We start from the raw sequence: 19,760 nt of genomic DNA, 5'->3' as shown, positions 1-19,760 counted from the left end.
AGAGACGATCCATGCAGAACAATGTATGCAGTTTCAGGGGTTGCATTTACTAGGTGTTAATGATAACACCCCCTCATCCTCTGGTAGCTGTCAAGCACTGAGCACCTCCTCAAAGTCCTCTCACAGTAGAGGGATAAGGAACAAGAATCAAAAGACAGTCTCAAGTAGTTCACATTCTACTTGACAAAATACTGCATACGAATGATATAAAACATGTTCTTATTATCAAAAGCAAATTAATCTAGCACAACTGAGGCACTTCATTTAGGCTCAAGAAGATAGAACTAGACCTCTTTCATCATTACTGTTCATTCAACCTGTACTTTTCCATCACCCATTCTCAGCAATGTCCCTGGCAAGCAATAAATGCTCGCTATGGATTATACAGCTCTGACCATACCAACAAAACAGAACCTACTCCCAACCCCTGCCCCTACTTCCAACCTATTCTCAGCTTCACTTGCTCCTCTGGCTCCCCTGGGCTCTAGACTGTCAGCTTCATAACGAAAGTATGAGAGAGAATGAAGCTATGCAAAAGTATGTCACCAGGGTACTCTTACCAAGAAACTCCACAAATCACATTAGGGAATATTTTCTTTTCAAACTGATTTCTTTCACAACACTCTGCTTTGGTTGTTCTAATGCAAACAGTTCCAGAAACCAAATTTGCAATTCTAAAATTAAGATGCCACAGCAGAGCATATGCATCATTCATGATGATTTCACAGTGTTTCCTAGTCTGATTTACAGTTTTCAAAATTAACATTACATGACATGATCCATTATGTGTTTCACTCAACAGTGTATCATCCAAATTATGATAAATTCAATTAAAACTAGCTTCGATTCACTTCAACCCTTCCATTGATTCCTTTTTGCTCTTTATTACCCCTTCCTTTCTTTCTGCCAAGATATAAACTTTATATGATTCTAATTATGACATCCCTTTAGTAACAATTTCTTCACAATTTCCAACACAATCCTCATTTTCATATTTTAATTATTTAATTGCAGATTTGTTTTATCTTACTTTTCTTTCCTTGATTTACCTGTATTGTGTAGAAAACCCCACATTGTTCTGAACTAAGTCACAGAATTCTGTCTCTATGGAGGGGTTGCTGTAGACATTAACCCCCGACATTTAACGATACAAATATATAAATGAAGTCTCTTTACATCTAGCTTTATGTTGAATGTACTGTCTTATAAGCTAGGAAACAACTAAGGATGAAATAGTTAAGAAATGTTAAGCCAATAAATGATTTTTCAGAGGAAATCTGTGATGCAGTAATTCTTCAGGGAAATCTCTGATTTATTTGAATATCAAAATAGTCAATGACATTAGCTATCACAGATTTATATAACATTTGTTGAATATCACAAGTCATATAAAAATTATCTTTAAATGTCCTTTATAGTATAACTACCCATAATAGTATAACTTTTACAAAAAATAGTTTTATTTTATGCTTAGTAGGATGTAGCTAAAGATAATATCTTACTAATGATATTCTGGATCCTTCTAGAATTTAAAATAGTTCTGTATTGTGTGAGTGGAACCCAAGATTCTGTGAGCTTAGCAGAAAAACATATTCATAGTAAAATGTGTATACTTACAAAGTAAATATTACCATATTAATATTGGTCTTATCCTATCATATTAAAGATACAAAGATGTGAAAAAGGTGTTTATTTTACTTTGCAAAATCATTAGACATCGATTTCTGTCCTCTTATGTAATGCAACTCTGCCCTTTTGAAAGGGATTTCATGAACCTAAGAAGGAAAGGGCTGTGTTCTTTTTTTGTTTTCAATGATCGTTACCATCTAATTATTTTAAAGCCATACTTTACTATTAATAAAAATTCACATTTTTCTCAGCCACATCAATTTACACAGCAATTATACACACGTAGTTTTTTTTTTTATATCCTCACAAAAATCCTAACACATATATAATGCAGGAATGTTATCCCCATTTTGGAATTAAAAAATAAACGGTAGGATTCTGACTTAAATCCAGACAGTCTAAGTTTAATGCTGGTATTCTGTCAATTACATCAGTTGCATAAAATGATTTCTTTTTTTTCCATGAAACTATTCCTTGAGTGTCTAATACGAGTTAAGTTTCTAAGCACCTAGCAGATGGGGACACTACATCCTCTTCTCAAACTAACCAAAAGAGAAAGGTGCTACCTTTAAAAGGGCCACCAAAGACTCATGTATCTTAACTTCTCTCTATTAGTCTGTCTGAACACCTAACATTGTTCCCCTCATTATTCCTTTCTAATAACAAAGTGAAGAGTCATGTATTATTATGAATACATTATATGAGTTTGTTAGGTTAAATGACCAGTAACCATAGAGGAATAATATAAAAGCCAGATGGAATTTAGACTGAGTAGCGAAAGTCTCCAAAATGCCATTGCATGGGTACTGCTTAGAAAGGCTTTAGATAATACATCTACTTAAATACAGAAGAGAATAAAGGCACAAATGAAAAATAGAGTCAAAGGGACTTCCACAGAGGGAGACACTTCAGCTCAAAGAAAAAGTAATTCATAATTTTACACCTGTTCAAACGTCACAGTTCCTTGCACCTCCCTAAAATACTGACAGATTCTTGGAATGTCTAAGTTAGAAGGTACAGATAATCAAGGTCAGTGCTATAAAAACTTATTTTTCAAATAAAAGGTTAAACATACAATATGGACTTATATAGATGCAGATGATGAACAGCCTTTGGAAGAGAGGACATGTGAGTCCTCAGACCCTCGGCCAACTCACTGCTCTTCTGACCCAGGGTGAGGCTAAGTCAGGCTAAGAGCCTATGGAGCAAAACAGAAGGAGGCACTGGCAGGCCCCGGGGAGTGAATGAATCCTTAAGTTTTGTGCCTTGAGAGCCTCTCTTGCCTCCTGCTAGTTGGGCCCTATTCCCATCCCCCCACTAATCTACTATGCCTTGATTAGGAGTCCTTCTTCCTTATTCATAATCTAGAAGAAAAAAGCTAAGCCACACCCCTTCGCAGACTTGGGCAGACTTCGTGGTGGGGAGTGAGTAGAATGAAGCAATTATTAAAGACAAATCTCTTTCACATCCCTTTCTTTTCTTTTTTGAAAGGGTAAAGCCTGGGGAGTGTAGAGTTTGGCTAGCACACATAATTATAAGGCTCAAAAGTGATATACGTGGACATGTTTAACAAAGAGTAGAAGAAAACCTTAGTTATCATCATCATGAAAATTTATCCACGGGGACAGTCAGGGATCAGCTTCAGTGCTTTGGCATCATCCCACAGCATCCTTGGCTATGATCTATTATGTAAGTGGGACCCCAAATAAAATGGCCAGTTTAAAGTCTATATATTATTTGAGGAGCATGAAATAGATGACCACCAAAATAGGAAAGGCAACTTCTTTTCCTTCTGTTTCTACTACTTGCCAGTGTTCCATTTTAGCTAACCCAACTATCCTAGCGTTTTGTCATTTATTGGTCACAGTTGCGGAAACTAGAGGCTCATAGCAAGCAGAGATCAAAGATACAGTCAAACTTTTCAATGGAAATTGCCAAGATTGAATTTCCTCCTATTGTCTGTTTGACCTCAATATTCCCAGCACTGATACCTTGATCCAGGTATTCCTCACCCCATTCTTAGATTATAAATATGACCTAAGCCCTGGCTGCCCATACTCTAAAATCTGGGCCCTCCAATTCATTCTGCATGCCATTCCTGTTTGTTAACATAATTCCGTCCCTGCTTACTGGAAAAACCTTCAAATTTCTTTGCCTTTCTATCTGTTTGACTTGGAATGCTCACTTTCCCCATCACACCACACGTAGGTAAATACAATCCATTTTGGGGAACTTGGTCCAATTCTGTTGCCTTATCAAATTATTCTAGTCAATACAGATGCAGCTTTCTCTTGAAAACTTTAGTCATTTTATCTTAGATTTATCTTTCCATCAAGTATTTTTACCAACTATGAACTATATATATTATACAACTCATAAAGGACAAGAACTTTCTGGGTCTACACGGAGTTAGAGTAATTTAAAGTGATTTTACTTTTTTTTCACTTTTTTTTCTCCTTGTTTCTCATGCATAGAATTAAAGATATCGAGTGCAGGAACAATGCTTTCCACAGAGCTGAAACTATACAATGTCTACCATAATTTAATTCACCTATTTCTTTTTAAATTTTACTATACAGGATCCCTGATAGACATGAACCTGCCAGAGAACTGCATTTTTGATAAACTTTGTGAAACCCTATATAAAATCCAAAATGTATCAGTCAAAATTTATTTTTTTGATCAAAAACATGCTTTGTTTGTTCCAGCTCTCTACACTGTACATGACTGTACCAACATTCCAAGATCTTCCAAGTACAATGGCTTCTTGTATTAAGCACAGCACAGTTATTTTGTTCATTTACAATTCAACTGCTATCCTGGTAAATACTACCCAAACAAATTTTCACATTCTTTTAAAATGTAGTAGCAATAACCACATATCTACACTAAATAGAGAAAAAAATATCTGTCAAAAAAACTTTGGAGAAAAAACCTGGATAATGACCTATAATAAAATGATACAAAATTAGAACAATAAAGAACTCAGTAAGGTGAAAGTGTGAGAAGAGGCCTAAAATAATGCCCAATATATAAGTAACAATTTTAAGGAAGAAATAAGACAAAACACCTGAAGTTACTAACACAATGTATTAGTAGATTCTAAGAGTGAGCATATTCTTAATTAGGTTATACAAATAATGCATTAATGATTTATTAAAATCCTTATCCCACGTAGATTTTTTTTTCCTTTTGAAAGTATTTCCTCCCATTGAAATTCTTCTTGTTATGTTCCAGTCAGACAGAGATTCAGTACTACCCATATAAAGCTGGTAGAATTCCAGCAAATAAAAGAGAACAATGGATGAGATCAAATTTGCTGCCAAGGAGATGCAAGGTCACTGCCCAGTCAGTGGCCAGGCTGCTTAAGGAAGTGTCCGCTCAAGGAAGTTTCTCAAGGAAACATGCTCTCACACCAGCTCAAGGAAAAAAGCTAAACTTAGAACAGTCAAATAGGAGATATTAATAAAGCTCTGAGGAAAAAATGAGGCAGTTGGAATGGACTTTAAAGTTAATGGGAAGGAACATTAGGCATTGGTATCTACACTGTGGCTTAAGGTGACCCTGGCCCTAAATGCTTTCCTGTAAGTTAAACATATTTTAAAAGTTACCTAAGAACTTCCTTTTAATTGTCCCATGATAGGATCATCATCTAAACCAAAAATACTCCTGGGAGGCAACAGAGACAGATGTAGGAGAGGTGAAGATATCCTAGGTATGATGAGACAGTGGTACCTTAGGATGGGGGGAGTGACTCTGAGGGTCACACTGATATTTTTGAATTTGATATAAGTTTGTAGGTGGATATTGACAATATTAGCCCTTTAGTTTGCTGTCATCAACACCAATTAATTGACAGTTATGACTAAGTAGCTTAGTGGCTTCAAGATGTAAAAACAGAAATAATATGCTTACAGTATAACTAAAAATGCTATAAATGGACTAAAGATTAAGCTAAATCAGCTAACGCTCAGGAACTATTGGAATACGTTTACAGTATTAGGAATGGTACATTTTCTATGTTCTATAGAATATATATTTTATCTAATTATGCAACAGCAATTGTTTGGTGTTAACCAGGCACAATAATATTGAAATATATTCTAAGTGATGTCACCTGAATGGTCTAATATCTATATTCTACATTCTATATATTCTATATTCTCTTAGTTGAATATGACTTATCTCTCTTGAGTTATTTACATATTCTGGTTACTTTCTTCAGAATCTACAGAAATTTCCATTTTCCCATTGGCCTTACTTGACTCCATATTTATTCACTAAAAGGCTCAAGTTCCAAGACCAAACACTCTCTTAAATTTTAAGCCTTTGACAAACATTTACTGGAGGCTAGGCACTGTCTTAGTTGAATGGGGGTAAGTAAAGACTAAGTTAATAAGTAAACCAGCAATGACACAGTAGTAGTTCTCTGGGTCTAATATTGTACTCTAGTATATGTCAAGGTTAGCAGAAAACAAATTACCAACTCACATGGGTTAATTCAGAAGAGTTTAATAAAAGGATTATTAACAACAGCAACAGCAAGGGCAGTGTTGTATCGCCAAGGGATGGTGAAGAACTCTGGGGCTAGCAACTATGGGAAATTTATCACCCCAAGGTGACAAAGGGACCAAAAAAAGGATTTTTAGCAGCACTGAGCTAGATGCAGAGCAGTCGGAGAGGGCTGCTGGGCAGGGGCTGAAGCCTTTTGTTAGAGGAACTCAGGCACTGCTGACCCCGGAAGACAGAATGAATACCCCAACACCCCTCTCTTCCCACCTTCTGATAGACTGCTGCTGCCTCCCATGGGTAGAGCCCAACCAGGAGGAAGAGAACTGGGAAGGCTTATTAATGTGCTGCTCACAGATCAGCCTCCGGGCACATACGCAGGATCTGGAAGGTCTGCGAGTGACTCTCTAAGGGTAAATATAATATATTCCCAGTTAGTTCTACATTTTGAGAAAAGTAAAGGTTTTCTGGCTAGCCATATATGATCTACAAAAGAATGTGGACATATTAACTACTTCTTTAGTCAGATGTGGCCAGAAAGCCGCTGAGGCAAGCTCCTGAGAAATGCTGGTGCGTATCTGGCAGGCAAGTCGACACTGGGGATATTACAGAAAGTTTTTAATCTAAAAGCCTGCTATTTATGCATGAGAAGTAGTAATTTTATAAATGGATTCTGAATAACCTAAAACTAGTCAATATTACTTTAAGAAGTAGGCAATTTACTCCCTTCTTTTTGGTAAGGTCAGGATAAGATTTGCAGTTTCACTGATTCACAGTCATATCCTGGGAATGGGCCCTCAGGAACCATGCAGCACATCAACTGAGGAAAAATCTTGCAGTTACTTTCAAGACCAGGAGAGTGGTCTTATTCTACAGGCACTGCATATACATTCATTTCCATGTTTCACAATGAACTGATTTGTGGAACACGTTGAAAATTAACTTTCTGCCAAGAAAAATATATATGACTTTTTATATATGTGACAATTTCAGGTATGGTTTTGGTTCAAGGTTCATTGGAATCACAAAACTTGGAAGGCCTTTAGAGAATTTTTAAGATCCTTCCTTCCTTCGCTCATCACTGCCCATTGCCATACACACATATGGTTTATGGGTGAAAAAAAACTGAGTCCCAGAAAGTTTAAATGACTTGTTCAATGTTGTGGAGCCATGAGTGCACAGGTTTCCCTATTCTTACTGAGTACTTATTTCTCATAATTATCCATTACTTAAATTCCCCTCTTGTTGACTGAGCGAAATTTTCAGACTGTTGTGAAGCCAGTAGCTTTATATTGAACTTTTATATGACCATTCTAGAGGGCAAGCCGAAAAGAGAAGGATGGAGTATTCAACAACAAGTATCCTAGAGTAAAATAGGAATCAGGCATAAAGAGAGAGACTGTGTTGAGAAGAAATACAATTTCCTATTCAACAGATTTAAGTCTGAAGTTTAGAGGGTATGTCAAAAAAGCATGAGTTTAGGAAAAAAAAATCAGAAAGTCACTTGAGCATGATTCATTACTATTTGAAATGCTAAGGTTGAATTTACATAGAGACTAAAAAAAGAAAAAGAAAATTGATAACAAAATGAGAGAAAAGTACTCCAACTTGTCAGTATTTCTAGGAGTTACTAGATTATTTTCCTCTTCATGTATTACTCAGTTTTTTAAAAAGATTATTTATTTTAGAGCAGTTTTAGTTTTACAACAAAATTGAGAGGAAGGCACAGAGATTTTCCATGTACTCCCTGCCCTCACACGTGCACAGCTTCCCCCATTACCAACATCACTCACTAGAAAGGTACATTTTTTACCAAGGATGAACCTACTTTGACACATCATAATCACTCAAAGTCCATAGTTTACATTACGGTTCACTCTTGGGGTTGTGCATTCTGAGTTTGAATGAAAGTACAATGACATTTATCTATCAGTATGATATCATACACAGTACTTTCACTGCCCTAAAAACCTTCCCTGTTCATCTCTTCCCCCTATCTAATCCCTGGCAACACTGATCTTTTTATTGTCTCCACAGTTTTGCCTTTTCCAGAATATCACATATGTAGTTGGAATCACACAGTATGTAGCCTTTTCAGATTGGCTTCTTTCACTTTGTAATATGCATTTAAGCTTCCTCCATGTGTTTTCATGGCTTGATAGCTTATTTCTTTTTAGCACTGAATAATATTTCATTGAATGTAAACACAGTTTCTTTACCCATTCACCTACTGAAGGACATCTTGGTTGCTGGAGGCTGAGTTAATTTTTGTGGAGAATGTAAGGTCTATGTCTAGATTCTTTTTTTTGCACGTGGATATTCAGTTGTTCCAGCACCATTTGTTGAAGAGACTATCTTTGCTCCATTGTATGGCTTTTGCTTCTTTGTCAAAATGAGTTGACTATGTTTATGGACCCAGTTATTTTTTATCCTTACATATTTGTGCCTAAAATGTCTGATTCATGGAGTTATCTGGAAGCTGGATAAAGCTACTTTTTTTTTGTCTTAGCCAACAGAAATCTGTTTTAAATTCTAATTCTTATTCCCTCAGGAATTTACTGGGCTGAATTTTCCACACTTCTTGGCAATGCTTCCATTAGATTTATAGTTACAACTAACTGCATTTGTCAGACAATACAACAAAACAGTGCGTGTTCAAAAGGAAGGTATTTTCAAAAGTAGGCTCTATTTCCACTAAATACTTCTTGTATTATATATAGCAGATTTCATAGTTATTCCTGAAACATGTACCTTTGAAATGCATAGTCAGGTCTTTATTTCAGGAATTGGTGAGCTGGGACAACTAAAAGCTTTCCAGATGTGAGGGTGGCTTACAGCAAACCCTTAGATCTTACAAGCCTTAAAGCTATGCTTGCTGCAATCTAGAAATGTCTGCCTCCTATATCCTCTTCTTCTCCACTTCACTTTTGACAACTTAACTCAGCCAAGAGATGAGGGGAGTTATGTTCTGTTCCTCGAGCTATACTTCCCCTGTGGTTCTAGGGTGAGGAACTGGATCCTAAGGGACTTTTCCCATCACCTCTGTAGATGGTCCATGCCCACCTCCCAAGACTGAGATATTCCAAGGAAAAGATTCTTGAACGGATCTTCCTGGATTGGGCCCTAATTACTTTAAAGGAATCTCCCCACCTCAAGTCCTAGATTCCTCCGTCCTTTAGATCTGGATTTTTCACGTGGATACTTTTTTTTTTTTTTTTTTACTGTAAATAGAAGTGATTATTTCCTTTATTGGTGTTTCTGGCTAATTTCAAGGCAGTGAATTAAAATAAAACTACCTTTACTCCCTTATGTTTAATTAGAAGTCACATACTGCAATGGACTGAATGTTTGTGTGCCCCCAAAATTCGTTCGTTGAAAACCTTAACTCTCGGTGTGATGCTATTAGGAGGTGGGACCTTTCAGAGGTAATCATGAGGGTAGAGCTCTCATGAATGGGATTCGTGCACTTACAAAGGAATCCTAGAGAGAGCTCTCTTCCCCTCTTTCTGCCATGAGAAGATACAGTGAGAAGTGAGCAGTCTGCAACCTGGAAGAGGGCCCTTACCAGACACCAGATTTGCTGATGCCTTGATTTTGGACTTCTCAGTCTCCAGAACTGTGAGAAAAAAATTTTTTCTGTCGTTTATAAGCCACCTAGTCTATGATACTCTGTTATAGCAGCCTGCATTGATTGAGATACGTATCTCATTTGGTAATAACTACGTGGCATTCCACACGTGGAAGCACCGTGATTTAAGTAGTCCTTCATTGGTTGGATTTAGATTGTTTTTCTGTAACAAATCATGCTACGATGAGAGATGTACACATATTTACACAAATATATTTCAGAAAACATTTCCAGGAATAAAATCACTGCCAAAGGAACGTGTATTTTTAATTTTGACACGTATCATAACATTATTTTTCAGATATTTGTACCTATTTCTGCCCCCACCAAAACTGTGTAAGAGCAACTCTTTCCCCAATTTCTTTAATATTAAATACTATTGTTGATAAAATAGCAAGCAAGTCTCAGACTTCTATCCATACAAGGTCTGTTTGCAGGACTGGCCTTTGGCTGGCATCTGGGAACTTACCTGGTAAACAGTTCCCTATATTGATATAAAATTTTCTCTAAATGATAAAGTGGCTCTCTGTGCCTAATTTGTTTGTCTAAACAATGTGAATTATGGTGAATAGCTGCTTTCCCTCTGGGAGTTTGGAATTTTTGTACATGCCAGGTTGAGGGTGCCTATGTGATCAACTGCCAATAAAAGCTTGGGGGCACTGAGTCTCTAGTGAGCTTTCCCAAGTAGACAATGCCTTGCCCGTGTTGTTGCAGCTCTTTGCTGGAGTAGTTAAGCGTAGGCTGCGAAACTCCTCAGGGAGAGGACCCTGGAAGCTCGCTTCTGGTTTCCTCTCATCTTTTCTCCATGCACGTTTTCCCTGGCTGATTTTGCTTTGCATCCTTTCACTGTAATAAATCTTACCTATGAATGCAACTATATGCTGATTCCTCTGAGTCCTTTTAGTGAATCACCAAACCTGGAGGCTGTAAACCCTGATACACTATCAAACATTTTTATTTGCTAATTTGACAGGTGAAAATGAGATTTTAAATGTTTTATATTTCTTAATTATGATTGAAGATTAGCATATTTTCTCTGACCTGATCCTGTCCTTTGCTGATTTTAATAGACTTTATTTTTTAGGGCAGTTTTAAGTTCACAGCAAAATTGAGTTGAAAATATAAACAGTTCCCATATACCCTCTGCCTCGACACATGCATAGCCTCACCCATTACCAGCATCCCTCAGAGTGGTACATTTGTTACAACTGATGAACCAACACTGACACATCATTATCACCCAAAGCCCACAGTTTATATTATGACTCACGCTTGGTGTTGTACATTCTATGGGTTTGGACATATATCAACTGTCATAGTATTATATGGAGTAGTTTCACTGCACTAAAAATCCTCTGTGCCCTGCCTATTCATCCTTCCCTTCCATCTAACCCTGGCAACACAGATCTACTTATTGTCTCCATAGTTTTGCCATTTCCACAATGCCATATATTACAGTTGGAATCATGCAGTATGCAGTCTTTTCAGATTGGCTTCTTTCACTTAGTAATATGCATTTAAGTTTCCTCCATGTGTTTTCATGGCTTGATAGCTCATTTCTTTTTAAGCAATGAATAATATTCTATTGTCTGAATGTAACACGGTTTCTTGATCCATTCGCCTACTGAAGGACATCTTGGTTGCCTCTAAGTTTTGGCAATTATGAATAAAGCTGTTATAAACGTTCATGTGTAGATTTTTGTGTGGACATAAGTTTTCAGCTCCTTTGGGTAAATTCTTGGTGAAGCATGATTGCTGGATCACACGGTAAGAGTATGTTTAGCTTTGTAAGAAACTGCCATACTGTCTTCCAAAGTGGCGGTACCACTCCGCATTCCCACCAGCAATGTAGGAGAGTCCCTGTTGCTCTACATCTTCACCAGCTTTTGGTGTTGTCGTTATTATGGATTTTGGCCATTCTAATTGGTGTGTAGTGGTATCATATTGTTGTTTTAATTTGCATCTACTTGATGACATATGATGTGGAGCATCTTTTCGTATGCTTAGTCTGCCTTCTGTATATCTTCTTTGGCGAGGTATTTGTTAAGGTTTCTAGTCCAGTTTTTAATCCAGTAGTTTGTTTTCTTACTGTTGAGTTTTAAGAGTTCTTTGTGTGTTTTGGATAATAGCCCTTTATCAAATGTGTCTTGCAAATGTTTTCCCCAGTGTGGCTTGTCTTTTCATTCTCTTAAACTTATGCTGATTTTTATATTAGATTTTGGACTTTTTCCCTAATGATTTGTAGGAGCTTTTTATGCATTAAGAAAACTAGCTCTTTGTCAATTTTACATATCACAAATATTTTTTCTTCATTTGCTACTTGGATTTTAATTGGTTAACATTTTTCCTGAGCAAAATTTTCTTTATTCAAATAAATATAATCATATAGATGAATCTTTTCCTGTATGTTTTCTGCATTCTGTGGCCTAATAGGTCACATAAGGATACCTTCCTTATTTTGAGACTTCAACTTTCTAGCCTTTCTTCTAGTATTTAAAAAGAAAACATTTTTAAGTACTCAATGAACCTGGACTTTGTTTGGGTATACAATTGAAAAAGGGATACAATTCTTTTTTCCCCTTCCTTCTTCCTCTTCTTCTTTACGTGGCAAAGCAATTGCCCTCCAAACAAAACCAAATTGATTAAATTATATCTTTTCTCCCGACTTGGAAATGCTCCTTCACCATTGGCGCCATACTGCAGGGTTTTGAGGAGCTTTTTTCTAGACCCTTTTCTGATCTGATTATTCATGTGCTAACATAAAATTATTATTATTCAAAGAATAAAATGCATTTAATTATCTTGCGACACTAGTCTTTTCTCTCTACTTTTATTTTTCAGGATTTTCCTGGCTTTTACTTATTTTTCTCTTGTTAATTTTATAGTAACAACGTAGGGACAACTGATATATTTATTAATGTTCTAGATAGGCACACATTTACTTTTGTACTTTCAAAGTCTGGTATTATGTGCAGAAATTTTATAATTAGGTTTATTAACAGAATTTTTACTATTGTAAATGGGATATTTTAATTTTTTGTGTCCATCATGTTTAGCTAATTGTTGTTTGCATCTAGGGAATATACTGATTTTGAGATATTATCTTTGTGTCCATCCACCCTATTGAGGTATTTTATTGTTTATAATATATTTTCAATTGAATATCTTGAGTTTTCTATAACATCTGGAAAAATCTTAATATTCCCACCTGTTTTCCAATTTTAATTTCTTTCTCTTTTCAACTACATTGACTAATACTTACAGATCAATGTTAACAGTGAAGATAATGTGCAGTCCTGTCTCATTTTTGACTATAAAGGAAATGCTTCTAGTGTTTCAGAACTGGGTACTAACCTGGTCTTTGGTTTGGTGTCTCTTTGTCTCTCTTTATAAAATTGTTCTATATCAGGTCTTCCATGAGGACATTATTTCAGCCTCCTCTACCAGAATATTGGCCCTGTACAATTTCAATCTGTGGATTGAAGTCTTCCAACTTCAGGAAAGTCTTCTATTATATTTTGGGGGTTTTGTTTTATCTTGTTTTTTCTTTTTACTGTTCTTTTTCTGGTCCTATCTTTAGGAATCCCAGAATGTTATACAGTGATCTCCTTTCCAGACCCATCATCTTTTTAAAAAACTGGAGTTGATGTTCTTAAACTGTTCTCCATCTCACTGACTCCTCTTACCACTGAAAATTTTCCAATTACCGTTGCACCTAATGTGAATTTATTTACTTGTTTTATAATTCTCTTCCTTTTTGGAGCTCTGTCAAATCACTTTTAAAATTCTATTTTCTTGATTCTTCTTTGAATACTAAAATTACTTCTGGTTTTGATTCAGAAGACCATATTTTCTTTAGTATGTTTGGTTTCTTGAAGAGCTGTCTGTTGAAACTTTCAAAACAACTCTTCACCTGGGGTAAGACTCTATTCAAGCCTGGCTGAAAATCACTGGTTCACAGGGAAGCCCCCTGTGTCATGGTGTGTGTAATGATTTAGAATTCTCTTCCACTGGTCATCAAAACTTTAATCCCTCAGTCCATCAAACTAATAGTCTTTTCTTGGCAATAATGGCATAGTGAGTTCCCCTCAGTGTTATTATGCCATTCTGTTTTCAAACAGAATACAAGAAGGCTTCAGCAGCCCTTTCACTAACACAGACCATGCCATCATAAAACATGCCATTAACCTGGCCCCTCAGAAGTTTCAGGCTACTCTTAGAGATTTTAAGTGCTCATGAAAGCTATAAAGACATAATGCCCCTTTGACTTTCCTCCTCAGTTAGATCTATTTAATTTATAGATTGAAAATTGATCTATAATCTCTATCAATTGTGGTTTGGGACTGTGATTGTTTCCTATTGTCATAAAAGATGGACTTGCATTCATGTTTTTCATTCTTACTGATTTTAGTCTGTTTGAAAGCAGAAAGCATGGGAAATCTATCATCTTTAGCTTTGCAGTTCTAGCAGCAATTCTACTAAACTTATTTTTATTTGCCCTATGAATTGCTTCCCCAAGATTCTTAGGTTTATTTAGATAAATTCATTTAGTTATTGTAATAGGACTGTTTTAGCCTTACTAAATGACTTTTTTATCCTCTTACACAATAAAATTGTTTCTGAATTTGATATAAGATGAAGCACTTTAATCATCAAGTCTTTCACCTGTGGTCCTGTTCTTTGTTGGAGTTATCCATCCATTCTTCACTTTAAAAAGCTTCACTGCTATGGTGTAATGTTTGAGAAAAATGTAGGCAAAATACCTAATTGTTGTATCTTCTTTACTAAGACTAACTTTCTTAATCATATATATTTATTCATATTATTCTTATATATAATTGTCAAATAAGAGAAATATTAAGAAGCAATTTGTTTAACATAGTATTTAATTTATACCCTAGTAAGTTATAACATACATGCAACTACCATTTTATTGGAATCAATACAGTATTTCTAATGGAATATAAGCACCCGGCAGAGGATCTACAGATTTTTATATCTATTTGCTTACAAATAACTGGATGGAAATATCAGGCTCTATGCAGTAGTAGCTACTACTCTAATTATAATTTTAATTGAGTAGTCAACATGAAATTAAACGTCTACAGCATATTAACCTAGCGACAGCAGGAGACAACTCAAGTTGCCTTGGAGGCTTATTCAATTACATGGTGGGAGCCAAGCAACTAATATAACTGTAATACTTCCGGAAAAGAGATCAGAAAATCACCAGGAAAAGGCCAGTGAGAAAAGAATTAAACAGGGATTGAAATTAAAATGTCCATGACACAGAATCAGAGGTGAACACACACACACACACACACACACACACACACACACACACACACACACACACACACTTCCTCTCCCTCTCCCTCTCTCTCTCTCTCTCAAGGAGTCACAGGGAACCTGGAGAATGAAGGCAGGAGAAGCAGCCTTTAGCAAGACCAGGAAAAGAGTTGGATTGATGACCTCAGAACACAGAGAGAGCAAACTACTGTATGGCTGAAAGAAAATCCAATTGTGTATGTACAAAGAGGGAGTAACAAATATCCTAAAAATAGCGACCAGAACAATGGTATGATGAGAGAAATTGTCTTAGGCAGATACATCAATTGTTTGTTTACTCACTTACTGAAACTATATCCTGCTCCAAAAAGGCTTTCAGTCAGCTTTCAAAATCCATAGATAGCAAAATCATTAGACAAGAATGAATGAAAGAAAATAATGAGGGTGAGAAGAACATGAAGCCGGTGGGGGGTATTAGTAAACAACACGCATGCCACACAGTCCTACTTATGTTCCCAAGGTAAACAGGAAAACGTGATCTATTACAAGATATCCAGGGGCCATAAGGAAAACGATCCAGATGCTCACCAGAAGCACATGGGTTGAGACGTCAGTGAAATTTATCTTATGTGTTTTTAATCAAGAGAACAGACCGTGTAACGGAGTAGATGACACTTCCAATGTCATTTCTACAATAAATACGATATAAAATTCTGAGTGATGTTGCCATAATTTCTCTCAGTTCAGTCCAAATCATAGCTGCATAAATATTACAGAAGCAGCACTTATGCAAATGATCCAAATAAGCCCCTCCCAGATGGTCTGGCTTATCCAAGAGCAAAATTTAGAATATCCAGAAAACATAATACCCTTTAGATAATCCTCAATGAATATTTTCACAAGAAATAAATCATGCATGCGAAGTCTTTCATAATATAGTCATTATTCACCCAGAGATAATTAGACAAATAATTTCTGTCTAGACAATGCAGTCAATTAATTACATGTTTTCTAAAGTAAGCTACTCATGATTAAATAACCTTTACTTACCTTATTTTCTGCTGGTTTCCCTCTTCTTCTGGGGAGAGTTATTCCATTTTATAAAATGTAAAAGGAACTATTCTTAGGTATAGCTCCCTGGGTGGTTGTTTAGATTTTGTTTATAGGGTGATTCTGAACATGTTACAAACTTGGGGAGATTATAAGTGTGCCTTATTCTTACTAAAATAAGTATCTGAAATGAAAATTCCCAAACTCCAGCTCACTATGGTTTTTTTTCCCCCATTATAGGTGAAAACAGCACTGCTGATCTAAAGAAGCAATATCATCTCATGCAGAATCTCTCATGCTTTAGATTTTGACAGGAAAATTTAAATTACCTCTAGTGGTATAGTGCCTAAACATATACAAAACAGAGGTAACTTCAGGAAAACCACAAAAGTTTAAATGTCTTCAAGTGGAAAATGTCCCACTTGGGGGTAGCTCATCCTAGGTGTACACATATGAATTCCAGGACTTAGTACAGAAGGTCTTAAGTACTCTCTAGCCCATGGTCTTGACAGAGAGACACGCTTATTTAATGGTAATAAAATGTTACCTTAAATCAGCAGCTTTCCCCGTCTTGTTAGTACACATAACTTCTCTGGTCTGGTATCCAATCTGGATGTCCCAATATTTGTTCTCTTGTCGGTTCTGTCTGTTTCTATTTCTCTTTTTCTTGATCAGTTCACGGGCCTCCGGATCCTTCACTCCTTTCCCTCGGTCCTTGCCCCGTTCTTTATTCTTCCCACGTCTCCTTGCTTGTCTTACTTGCCTCGAGTGGGGTATCGAGCACGTGCTCCAGGGCCCCACCTGCAAGCTGTACATGCTCTCTTCAGCTTCACAGGCACTGGACTGGCACACCTGGAACTCAGTCAGATTTGGACAGCCTGAGCCTCCAAACTGGGGGGGCGCCACCACATGACGTGTCCGGTGCTGGAGCCCACTGCCACAAGTCTTGGAGCATTCTGACCAGGCAGAAAACTCAGACACAATGCAATCTTGCTGGCAGGGGATGAGGCAGGCCTGTTCCAGAAGAGGCTTGGGCTCAAAGTACTCACAAATGATATCCTCCGCAGGGATGTCTTTCTCTTTCTGGATGCACATGATCTCTCGCACCTGAATGCCTTCTTCCCCTTTAACGCACTCAAGGGGTTTCTCTAGGCTTTTTGAAATCACAGGCTGACAGTGATTCCAGGGTCCCAGCCTCCAGTCGTATAACTCTTTGTGCCAGTCACAAACTTTGAAACAATTTTGCTGGTTACTGGGTCTCTCAGCCTGCTTGCAGTTTGTATGCAACGTTGTCCATCCTTCCACATGAGCACACCACACAGCCCGGGTCTGAATGCCTCCTGGACCACATTCGTCTCCCATGCATCGGCCCCATGGACCTAAAAACGATACAAGAGTTAACAGTGCTACTAGATGAAAACTACAAATTACTTCACGTTCCAGAAAGGCACTTCAAGATCTAGTACATGAACTTCCCTGAAGTGTTATAAAGTAGGTCTCTGTACATGACTGTTGGAAAGTAATGATCTACACTCAGTATTTTCGCAGAAGGGGAACTGTGTCACAGAGTCTATATAAGGTAATTGCTGGGACAAGTTCATTTTGAGTCCTTTTGGGATTACTGAAAACTTGCTTTTATTCATTTTCTTAATTTTAAGTAGGTAGAGAACCCTCGGCTCATTAAGAACCCTTGCTTAATTTTAGGTAGGTAGAGAACCCTAGCTCACATTAGAAACTAGTCACAGTGAAAACCCATTACTCCTGCCTCATAACCATCAAATTCATTTCACTAACTGGCAAAGAAAACGGCTGCTTGTGAAGAACTTAATCTCCTGCAGACTTTTCTTTTCCTGGGGCAATTAACTATTTTGTAGGATATGCTCTCTTCCCTCTCATTTTCTGTTGTTGTACATACTATGATTGAAAGAATCTATTAGTTGCATACGTGTGTGCTGACAGAAGTGTTTACTTTCTTGTAACCAAAGCTGGGAAGTGAAAAATTCATTCTATCACATTCTGCCCTTAAATTTACAAAAACAATTTTTTTTTTTGCTCATCTCCACAGTGAAATAAAAAGATGGGTAAGAGAATTAAACTTTGACTAAAAGATTTTTGGAATTTTCTGCATGTTAAAGTGTTACTTTGAGTTTTATCAATTTATTCATTTCCTAAATATGAACTACTTGGCATTATGGAGCAATATTATGGAATACTTAAGTCAGTGGCTTTAAAATGAAATGTGGGCTTTTTACCTTAGAATCCTTCTTATCATAGATTGAAACCTACTTATATTTGCATATATCATTTCTTTTTTTAAGGTAGATAATAGGATTCTCAAGACTTTAATAGACAAATAGCAATTTATGTAATAGAGATTACATTATTTTGGAATTTTAAAGAAATGTAATAATCATATAATTACATGATTTTCAAAACGTGGCCCCTGGCATTTGAGGAATTATTTGATGTGGACTAGAGCCATCTTCAATAGGATGTGTGGGAAGTGGGCGACTAGCATACAGGGTCCGGCTCTAGGGTCACTCAGCCCCACCCCACTCCCTTCCTCTCTCATTGCTGCTTCCCTAAGAAAAGCTCCATTATTATTATTTATTTTTATGTATGTTGAGATAATACATAGATTTTGTCTGAGAAGAGGCTTCTGTCGCTGAAAAGTAAAAACCACTAAACTACGCCAAGAGATTCACTCTATGAATGAGGAAAACAAGTGACAAGGAGGGGAGGTGACTTGCCAAGTTCACCTTTTAAATGAATAAAAAAACCATCCTGGATTTTAGACTCCAGTTCTGATTTTTATTTTTATTATTTATCCTAGATTTCAGAGCTTGAGACTTAGATACTCCTATACAAAACAATTAATATACAAAGAATGAAATACGAAGAATGTGATTATATTTAAACATTTAATTTTGTTTAACTAGGAAGATGTTTACAACTGGAAGCTGTTAACTTCATTACAAATGGAATGATGGAGTTGTAAATAGAAAACAGATTGACTGAAAATACTGTGCTAACTAACCACAGTTGTGTGAAAATTTGACATACCTATATCATTACTTTATGAAGTTCATGTGCATATGTAGAGAATTACAAGTGGCTTAAAATACATTCAGGGAAACAGCCTTCCCAGAGTGCTGATGTCAAAACTTTATGAGCTAAGAAAGTCAGTGAGTGTATTACATCTGTATACATGGAATACCTGATAATATTTTAATCTTATTTTTAATTTGGCAAAGAAAAATATATATTCATAAATCTGTTGATGCTGTCTTAGAGATTTCCAAATATCCAGTTTAGGAATCAGAACGTGGGACCCTTCTCAAGGGAACAGATTAAAATGTATGAAATTTTAGTTAATTCCATAAATCTTTGCTATTTATTCATTTTCTCCTTCATACTCAAACAATAGTAATCTTTATTTCTCATCCTAAATACAGCATATAAAGATACGTTTATGTTGGACCATCAAGTTAGGAGTAAGCTATATGCCATTAAGTCTAAATTTCAAAATATAAGTGTCTTGCATTAACTCAAAGTGTAAAACCCAGGTGTAATTCAGGAGAACTTCTTGATATTTTGTTTTCCAATCTTTGATACTAATTATGAAATTAGACTGAAGAATCAGACTAGGACTATT

The 19,760-nt window shown here is 36.4% G+C and overlaps 1 protein-coding gene across 1 annotated transcript in view; it reads right to left on the bottom strand.

Moving 5' to 3' along the window:
- The window catches only part of THSD7A (thrombospondin type 1 domain containing 7A), a 458,451-nt gene that overhangs the window by 249,045 nt on the left and 189,646 nt on the right, over positions 1-19,760 (bottom strand). The window contains exon 2 of the mRNA XM_079931758.1: positions 16,653-17,484. Coding sequence (XP_079787884.1) covers positions 16,653-17,484 — 832 coding nt within the window. The remainder of the gene's footprint in view (positions 1-16,652; positions 17,485-19,760) is intronic.

The sequence above is a fragment of the Stenella coeruleoalba genome, assembly GCF_951394435.1.
Source record: "Stenella coeruleoalba genome assembly, chromosome: 9".
Taxonomy (NCBI): domain Eukaryota; kingdom Metazoa; phylum Chordata; class Mammalia; order Artiodactyla; family Delphinidae; genus Stenella; species Stenella coeruleoalba.
Note: the sequence above shows the minus strand (reverse complement) of the source record. Positions and strands in the feature narration are given on the sequence as shown.